General features: G+C 57.9%; 1 protein-coding gene across 1 annotated transcript in view; it reads left to right on the top strand.

Annotated features, from left to right (window-relative positions):
- The window catches only part of Bahcc1 (BAH domain and coiled-coil containing 1), a 58,212-nt gene that overhangs the window by 43,035 nt on the left and 5,527 nt on the right, over positions 1-9,650 (top strand). Inside the window, 13 exon segments of the mRNA XM_032912304.1 lie at positions 2,138-2,337; positions 2,457-2,593; positions 3,162-3,290; positions 5,246-5,360; positions 6,149-6,437; positions 7,102-7,272; positions 7,351-7,652; positions 7,806-7,913; positions 7,995-8,148; positions 8,230-8,344; positions 8,435-8,510; positions 8,646-8,754; positions 9,411-9,527. Of these exon segments, the coding sequence (XP_032768195.1) occupies positions 2,138-2,337; positions 2,457-2,593; positions 3,162-3,290; positions 5,246-5,360; positions 6,149-6,437; positions 7,102-7,272; positions 7,351-7,652; positions 7,806-7,913; positions 7,995-8,148; positions 8,230-8,344; positions 8,435-8,510; positions 8,646-8,754; positions 9,411-9,527 (2,022 nt within the window).

Raw genomic sequence — 9,650 nt, 5'->3', positions numbered from 1 at the left:
CTAGCATCGCTCTTGGGCAAGAGTGACGAGGGAAGCAGATAGGCAGTGTCAGGAAGTACAGACTGTGGAGGACCTCCTGCTGGGCTCTGTAGAGGGGGAGAGACCCAGGAACCCTGGCTGGATCCCTGCTGAGGCCTCGTGATCAAGGCCAAGTGGCCAGACCTCCTGTATAAAGGTCATGCAGTAGCATGAAGGGAACTCACGGGCCACCAGTCGGGTGCCGGGCACTATGTGTGCACAATCCACAGTGCCTGGGAATGTTGGCAAGACCGGAGCCCATTCATCGAGTGTGTGTTGGGGGTCAGGGAGGGCATAACCTGGTGTGGGTGTTGTAGCTGACAGCCCACGCCTTGCTTACCGTACCCTACCCTCTTCCCAGCCCCACAGTGGCTGATCTAAGCCACTGCTGAACAGTAGTCGCCTTACTAGCTGCTGTGGCTGAAATCAGCCAGATCAGCTTCTTCCACCAAACCATCCGAGAAGAGACAAATGGGCATGGTACAGAGCCAACTGCCAGCACCAGAATGAAAGGGAGACCCTTGGGTGCCCCAAGCCTGGCAGAGCCGTCGGTGCCAAGTGCAGGCCTCAAGGGCACCAGCAGCAAAAGGAAGAGCTCACATCTGACCTAGGTTCACAGCGGGCCTTCCCCGATGGTAAAAAGTCTGCCTTCTTACTAAGGAGAAAGCCAGACTTCTGCCCTCCCATTGCTTGGGACCTAAACCTGTCTCTAGGTTGGAAGGTCTCCTGGGTAGAGATCTTGTTGAGAAAAAAAAAATATGCCCAGAAGTTTGAGCATTTGCCAGCTGTCCCTCTGGGCATCTCAGAAGCAACCTTTGGGGAGACTGTTCCTTAATCTTCTGGCTTTGCCCTGTGTTGGGCACCCCCATTACTTCATGTACCTGACACGGGTAAACACCATTACTCTGAGGTACCTAGAGCTGGGGCTTCACTGCTTTTTCCTCCTGTCGAGATTCAGGCAGTGCGTTTTTGGTAGGTCCTCCAAGGCACCTATCAGCTGTCATCGGTCACCTGTGCTCCCTGGTGTGGATGGTTCACAGCCCCTCTTGCCTGCCCCTCGGTAGTTTGAAACGTGGGTGCAGAAGCACTGTGGAGCTGCAGAGGCCTCTCTTTTCCCTGCATACCCCAGCCTGCGTTGTTATCCTGACCTTGTTGCCCTTCCTACATTCAGAGTCTTTCCAGCTACAGTGGTCCACTGCTGTCACTACTCGGATGACCGAATTGCTTGGGTTTTGATGGTGAAACTCTTGAGCCATCCCTGGGGACCTACTTTCCATATGTCCCTGTCACTTCTGGAGCCGCTTTCCAGAGTCCTCGTGCAGTCCTCCGCTCCAGTTGTCTTTGAGGAGCCCCATTTCCTTCCAATGGAGAATGGTGTCCGTCTGTGACCAGAGTGATAGAGTGCCCCATTGCCACAGGGTTGGAGGGTGGGGTACTGCTGCTCCAGGGTTTCTAAGAGGATACCACAACTTCCGCTCAGACCCCACTGGGCTCCGCTGATCCTTCTTAGATGCCTTTGCGGGATCGACGCAGCTGTCCGTAGTCTTTCATGGTGTCTAAGCCTCTTCCCTGAATCCATGCTACCGCCCTCGGCTGGCCTGAGCTTTGGCCCAGTGTTGAGCCAACCCTTGCTGCCCCATCCAGGTTTTCCTTCTGTGGTTCTCTAACCCTGATTCCTAGATATTACCCATGCTGGTGGGAGGGTGGACGGACTGTAGGGAGGGTGGGTCGTGGGCAGCTGTTTGTAACCGTAAATCGGTCTCTAAAGCACAGCTCAGTGCATGGGCCTAGGATATGGGAAGCATTGGCCTGCCTAATTTTGTACTTGGTTCATGGCCTCAGCATCCTTCGTCCGCTCAATCCCCAGTGTCCGAAAGAGCGGGTGCACACTTGCAGGCTTCTAGAAACTGTGACAGGCCTGCATGACGCACTTGCCCTGCGCTGTGGCCCAGGGTGGATGTCCCCAGCTGTATCCTGGCAGGCAGGCCATTCCCTTTGGCTTGACTCCTCCCTTGGTTCTCACAGCCTGAAGCTGGGTCTGTGCTGGTGCTGGTAAGGGGACTGACTTCAAAGCCTCTCGGGAGGGGGCAGCGAATGACCATACCTCTCCCTCCAGCAGAGGATGAGGATGTGCTGGCCTTCAACCTGCAGCACCTGGCCACACTGGCCACAGCCTGGTCCCTAGTGGAGGCTGCTAGCCTGGACAACTCAGTCGCTTCACTGCAGGCCCCGGCTGCTGACCCAGACAGAGGCCCCAGGCTCACCCCTAGGATGCAGATCCTACAGCGCAAGGACACCTGGGCCCCTAAAACCAAGCCTGTAAGTGAGAACACCACCCGGCCGCTTACAGATGAGAAGACCTCTGCATGCCTGGGCTGCGTCCCCACCTCGCCACGCTGAGGCTTACGGGACTCAGGTGCCTGAACTCTTGCACACAGGTATGTCCCCTGAAGGCTGCCATCGATCGGCTGGACACACAGGAAGTGGAGATGCGTATGCAGCTGGCAGAACTGCAGAGGCGCTACAAGGAGAAGCAGCGGGAGCTGGCTCGCCTGCAGCGCAGGCACGACCATGAGTATGACGCTTGGGCAGGGGTAGCATCCTCGGTCCCTACCAGCTCAGCCTTATGGGGAGGCACTGTGGGGCAGTGATGGGCCCTGTGCCACCTTGTGGGCAGGAAATGTGCTGGAGGAGCCTGGAGTCTGGGATCTGCACTGGATCTTGCAGCCAAGGAGAGGGGTGAAGCCTGAGTTGGGTGGAAGATGAGGTCATTCAGCAGAGGGCAGCACAAGGTGGCAGGGCAACTTGTGCTAAAGCAGCCATGAGTGTGACCGAGCAGGACTAGGAACCCAGGGGATAGCCAGACCTGCTGCAGGAGCAGGAGAAACCTGCCCAGTTGCATGAGGGACCATGGCTTCCCAACCAATGTGCACAAGGCAGTTAAGATCCCCGGGTAGAGCAGGAAACAGTGCCTCCCACTTAGAGCTACAGATCTTGGGCAGCAGGAGCCTAGTTGAGGCTGACTTCCATTACACTCTGAGAGCACTACTGCTCCCAACATTCCTCTGCAGGGCGATGCCCTCCAATAGGCCTTGGGGGGTGGAGGGTTCGGGGTTTCTTAACATCCTTTCTGCGGCCCCCAGGAGGGAGGAGAGCTCTCGGAGCCCTGCGCGACGTGGACCTGGCCGGCCGAGAAAGCGCAAACACTCAAGCTCGCTGCCCACTCTGCTTCCCGGGGGCCAGCTTGCCAGAAGTGATAGCAAGAAAGCCAAGTGAGTCTGGAGTCTGGAGTCTGGAGACAGATCTGTGGGACAAGCCTGGGCACCATGGAGGGCCACGGTTCCCCTCTGGCTTTAGGAAATGCTGGCTCCCTGCACACAATGTCCCAAGGCCTAGTGTGTCCCCTACCAAAACCTCAAAGAGACCTCCCTGTTGGGGACTGGCATGACCCAATCCAGACATCCTACTGCGTGCATGGCCACCAGTATCAGCGCCCCCTCCTGGGAAGCCACAGCCTAGGCTTGGCCGCATCAACCCTGGGAACCTGGCCGTGGCTAAGGTTGTGGCATCACCCCACCGGAGCCACCGGCCAGCCCTGGCCCCTCGCGTGCGGGGCGGCGTTGCGTAAAAGGCTCTTTATCTGCACTGTATAAAGTCGTTGGTCACGCTGCGCTGCTGCTCACGGCTGCCGCGCGATGTTATTATCCATTACCCGCCCGGCGCAGTCGTTGGCACACTCCTGGGCCGGGTATAATTGTCCTTCTCGGCTACAAATTGCCTCTCCCGGCAGGCCCATTTGCATAAATCCTCCGACCTCCTCCAAACAGGATTGGCGCGCGTGCATGTGCACAGCATCAATCCTGATGATTTGGTAATAATAGTTAAATCGGCACTAAACGGTTCCTTCAATTAAGACAGAGGCAAAAAATTAATCTCAGGGCTTTATGTCACAAAACATTAGCAAACGCAGAGAAGGTTATGGGGTGGGGGGAGTTTGTGTGGGCTACAGGCAATGGAGAAGGTTCACCATATGGCTGGGGGCCTCGCCAAGATGGCCTGTTGCCCTACCCAGGTGTCACCCAGCAGGGAGCCTAGGGGGTTCCTTTGAGAACCTGTCTGAAGCCCTTGGGCTGCTGAGCAGGATGGGGCTGTTGGAAGTTGGGGTCCGGCAGAGGGCATTGGAAAACCTGCTGGATGGCAGTGATAGACTCCCCAAACCTCGCTGTCTGGCCCTGGCCAGCTCCGACCACGTTGCCCATGCTGGACTCTATCCTAGAACCCAGCAAGTAAGCCCAGCCCTGTAGCCAAGTCAACTATGACCCAGAGAACCCAGAAGCCTTAGGGTAGGGAAGGATCCACGGCCACAGCCCTCTCTTTCCAAAGAGTGGGTCTCCTGACCTCCTTAGCTCCAGCTCCTGTCCAATTTTTAAGCTAAGTCCCAGAATCCAGTGAGGGCAGTAGGCCTTGGGCCTGAGGGCTGGGCCTCCTCCATGCAGGAAGTGGGAGGCCAGGAAAGGTGGCAGGAAGCTGGGGTCAAGGAGGCCCCCCAGAGCTGCAGGGGCTTCCTGCCTGGCCTTCCCTGACTTCAGAGGTCCAGCCTCCTTGTTGGACAGGAAGGTGGAGAGTGTCTGGCTGTATGAGTTCAGGGCAGGGCCAGGCCCTTGGTCCCCGCCTGCCACTCCTTTTCACGAGCAGCCCCGTTTCCTTCTGTCTCTCTAAGGGCTGAAGGGTTGACAGATGAGAGGCCAAACCCCAGCCCCTGGCTAGCCATGGGCAAACAGGCAGTGCGGGAGGGAATTCTAGGAAGGAAATGAAATCACACATTGAACACACTGGGGTGCCCAGGAGACACGTCTGCTCACAGGGCCTGAGAGTAGGGGGGGGGTGGATCAGGCAGGATCCCTCGTGCTGTTTCCCCACTAGCTGCTTGACCGTAATGACCCCTGACCCGGTTACCAGCCTAGATGAGCTAGCTCACTATAGAACATGGGAATGTTGAAGCTGGATAAGTCAGGATTTGAGGGCCCCAGGGGCCACCAGGGCTGGTAGTCAGCAGGCAGAAGGGACTGACTGGGTCAGTCTTGATCTGACACCCCCAGGGTCTGCTCTTAGGTGAGGCAGGAGGCCGTGTCCTGCATGAGGTCTGCCCCTCAGGACACGCCATAGTGGCTGCGAGGGGTCCTGATGCCCAGGCCCTGCTGCCGTATCAACTGCTGCCTTCCCCTAGGGCTGTTCGTGCCAGCCTAAGTCTGCTGTGTGCCGAGCTACAAGGGGATGAGCCCCCACGGAAGCGAAGCAAACTGGAAAAGAGTCCTTACACTGGCCTGCAGACGGCTTCCTCGGTGAGTCCCCAGGCCTCCGCCCTCACCTCAGGTGGGCACCGTACATGAGATGTTGGGGATGGTACCGGGTATTAAGCCCGGTGAAGTAGCGAGGGTGTGGTGAGCTTTGGGTACCTTGGTTAAAGGAAATGATGCCACAGATTTGCAGGTGTAGTGACCAGGGGCTGTTGCCTCTGGCACAAAGGACATAGATTTCCCAGTGTGGCTAATCCTCTGATGCGTGCACCACACACACACACACACACACACACACACACACTCACTCTCCCCAGTACCTGTTGTTACCTAGTCTGTCCCCTTCCACATCAGAAGGCCGTTTTTATTTTGCTCGCTTGATTTTTTTTTGGCCTGGTTTGTTGGTGGTGGTTTCAGCCTCCATGCTCCCTGACTATCTAGAACTTGCTCTGTGGATCAGGCTGTCCTTGAACTTGCGACCCTCCTCCCATCTCTGTGCGCCGTAGGCACCGGCAAGTCATTCTGCCTTGGGAACTCTTCTTTTTAGCCTTTCCGTTTCACAAAAGCAAACAGCAAATGTCCCCGTGATAAACAGAACCTTCTGGCTCCTGGGCCCCCACCCGTTCTATCATGTAAAGTTTCTATGTGGGTGGAGGGGGTGCTAAGTAGACGGGCTCGGTGTTTGCTCCAGTAAGCAGCCAAGGCCAGACGTCCCCAGAGGTGCTGTTTTCTGGGTCCCACCATGACAGGGGAAACCCACAGGCCCTGGGCTGAGGCAGGGGGCCGAGGCTGAGGAGGGGACCGCACCTGTGGGTGACACTTCCCATTCACAGGAGAAGGTGCGGTGCAAGAAGAGCTGTGGCCCAGCCGAGTTGTCATCCTCAGTGGCCCACAAGGTGGCCCAGTTGAAGCCAAAGGTCAAGAACAAGGGGCTGCCAGCCAGCCTCAGTGCCTTCCAGCGCAAAGAGGCCGCCCCAGGTGGGCGCATCCGGAAGAAGCTCTCTCGAGCCAAGAGTGTCAAGGTGTCAGGGGCGGCACGGCATCCACACCCCGATGGGGACAGTGGCAGGGAGATGCCCAAATTCCAAACCCAACCAGCAGTGGCTGTGGCCCACGAGGCAGGCAAGTTGGTGGTGTGACTGGAGCCTGGGCCTTGGTCACCCGGGGGCTGAAGGACGGGTGGGTGCACAGGGGTCACAACCACCAGATCCAAGTGAAGTCTGAAATGGACAGATCCAGGGACAACGTTTTGTGAAAGGTTGGGAAGGAACCTTTGTTCCCCAGGCCAGAACTCAGTCCCTCCCTTCTCAGGGCAGAAAGAAACCCTGGACAAACCCTGGAAAGTATGTTAAAAATAGCTCTCCCCACCTCTGGCCTGCAGCATCCGGCAGGTTGGTGGGGTATCTCTTCCTTCCCCAGCAAACAAGCCCAGAGACAGCCTGGAAAAATAGATACTTCCTCCCTCCCAGCCCCTCCTCCAAGGCCTGAGGCTGAGAGAGGAAGAGAGGAAATACTGCTTTGGGGTAGGAAGCAAGGGGCCAGCTGGGCCAGAGGATACAGAAAGAGGGAGAGACTCCCCAGGGAGAAGCTCAGTTCCAGAAGGTGGGGCTGCAAGAGAGAAAACCCTGGTACCCCACCCGCTGCCAAACACTTTTAGGGTGCAGCTTAGTACCCCACCCCTGAGCAGCCCAGAAGATGACAGTGTCTTCATTGGCCATACTCTCTAGGTCCACCCCAAATAGCCAGGTCCAACACTGGTCACCAAGTCCTCTCTGCTGTCCCCCAGGCAGCGGCTATGACAGTGAGGACTGCCAGGCACTCCTGGAGGCAGACGCTCCCAGGGAGCCCGGGCTGGTTTTGCACCCAGGGGCAGTGCTGGGACCTTCACCTTCCTCCGTGGTCAAGATGGAAGCCAACCAGAAGGCCAAGAAGAAAAAAGAGAGGCAGGGCTTGCTAGGTAACTGAGAGACCAGAGCAGAGTGGGAACAAGGGTCTATATAACCAGGGTCCCAATGACCTCCCCTCCCTTCCACAGGGGCCTGCCGCCTGTCCAGCCCGGAAGGCGAGGTTAAGATCAAGAGACGAACGGTGAAGACCAAGGTGGGCCCCAAGCTGGAGCGGGCACCGGGGCGGAGGCCCCCAGGTGCACCGGGCAAGAAGAAAGCCAAGGGCAAGGCAAAAACCGGCCTCCGTGCGGAGCCTGGGAACGCCACAAGCAGGGATTCCCTTTTTAACCCCACCCGGACCTTTGCCTGCCGAGAGGAGGGCAGCAAGCTTGCCAGTGAGCGCCTCAAGAGAGCCACGCGGAAGAGCGCCATGTTGCAGCCAGTCCTGAGGGTAGGCTACCCGTCAGGTAGATCTTAGAATGGGTAGCCCAAGGAGAATGAGGCAGCCTCCACTCCTCCCCCACCCGACTCTGAACCCTGAGTCGCAGCGCACGCTGGCCGGGGAAGCCATTCCGGTCCTCACTGCTGTTCTCTCTCTTCCCAGCGGAAGAACGGGGCCTTGTCCATCGCCCTGTCAGCCCGCAATGCCAAGGCCATTCTGGGAAAGAGCAGGAAGCTGACGAAGGTGAACAGAGAGGCTGTCAGCAAGCAGGTAGCAGTACCCCCAGGCCAGGGCCTAGTGGGGGGCCCAGCCCCTCCCAGCCTCCTCCCCTAATCCCTGTGGTCCACCCAGGGCCAGGGCCGAGCGGTGAGCCGGCTGCTGGAGAGCTTTGCTGTGGAAGATGACTTTGAGTTTGACGACGACGACGACAGCAGCTTCTCAGATGAGGAAGAGGAAGAGGAGGAAGCCGGTGTCCAGCTCAGCGCAGAGCAGAGTGCTGCCCTGGGTAAGGAAGAGACAGCAGCTGCCCGGGGAGGGAATGGTGAGTGGGGGGTCCAGGGCCCAGCATTGATGCCCTCTCTTGCAGCTCGATCCTGCACCATCCACAAGGAAGACCTGCAGGATGGACTGCCTGTGTTGATTCCAAAGGAGGACAGTCTGCTGTATGCAGGCAGTGTCAGGACTCTGCAACCCCCCGATATGTGAGGCCCGGGCCCAGGTGGGAGGGAGGGATGCATGCTGGCTGTGACATGTTGGGCAGGGAGCCTCACCCACCGCTACAATGCCCTCAGCTACAGCATCGTCATTGAGGGAGAGAGAGGCAACCGGCAGCGTATCTACTCACTGGAGCAGCTGCTGCAGGAGGCGGTAAGCATGACCCATGCCTGGGTAAGCAAGCCTAGTGGGTTTCCCCACCACCGGGAGCACCTTGGCCTAGCCCTACACTGAACCCTGTGGCCAGACCCAACTGTTCATAGGCTATCGCTCTGCGGCTCCCTGCAGGTTCTTGATGTCCGGCCACAGTCCAGTCGGTACCTCCCACCTGGTACCCGGGTCTGTGCCTACTGGAGTCAGAAGTCTCGGTGCCTATACCCAGGCAATGTGGTTCGAGGTAAGCATGCCCAAGGCCAGGACTGGGGGCGAGGACCCTCTGTGACCTTTAGAGATCTCACCCACATGATCCAGCTGTTCCTGGAGGTTGGAGGAAGACACATTTGGGTCTCCTCTAAGTGAGACCAGTAAGATCAGTTCACCAGCAGCCATGAGGAAGTCAGAGTGGGGAGAGGAGGGAGAGGGGAGGGAGGGGAGGGAAACATCAGCAGCCATGAGGGGAGTCACAGGGGGAAGAGGGGAGGGGGAGGGGAATGTCCAGCTAATCACAGCAGGCCCAGCAAGAAAAGGACCTAGAATCCCAGTGTACACCTAGACAAAACGGGGCATGTAGGGCCCTCGGGGTGGGAAGACTATAGGTCTGCATATGAATGGGGCAGATGGGCAAAAGTCTGTCAGACACTCCTGGGGAGGAATTGTACAAGGATGTCTTTGCCCCAGTGTATGTGTGTAGGGAGGCTAGGGCGTGTATCTGCTTGTATGTGGGACCCGTGGCTGTGATACCAGGTAGCCAAGGGGAGCAGTGTTGGTTTGTCAGGGCTGCCAGCATAGTAAGGTTGCAGGGGCACCCTGCTCGGCACCCCTGTTGCCCTCCTGCCCTCCCCTGCCTTCTGCTGAGCTGTGCTGGCCACATACGTAGGATACGCCCCATTGCAGGTGCTTCTAGCGATGAAGAAGACCTGGACTCTGTGGTGGTGGAGTTCGATGACGGAGACACGGGCCACATAGCTGTCTCTAACATCAGGCTGCTGCCTCCGGACTTCAAGATCCAGTGTGAGCACCCCAGGGATAGCTAACCTAAGAGTTGGGGCTCCCCCTGCCTGTAACAGCTCCCAGAAGCCCCTCCGACTTGGGCCTTGCCAAATCTGGAGATGTGCCCAGTGTTCCACAAAGGGT

The sequence above is a fragment of the Rattus rattus genome, chromosome 9 (genome assembly GCF_011064425.1).
Source record: "Rattus rattus isolate New Zealand chromosome 9, Rrattus_CSIRO_v1, whole genome shotgun sequence".
Taxonomy (NCBI): domain Eukaryota; kingdom Metazoa; phylum Chordata; class Mammalia; order Rodentia; family Muridae; genus Rattus; species Rattus rattus.
This window is presented reverse-complemented; position numbering and strand designations above follow the sequence as displayed.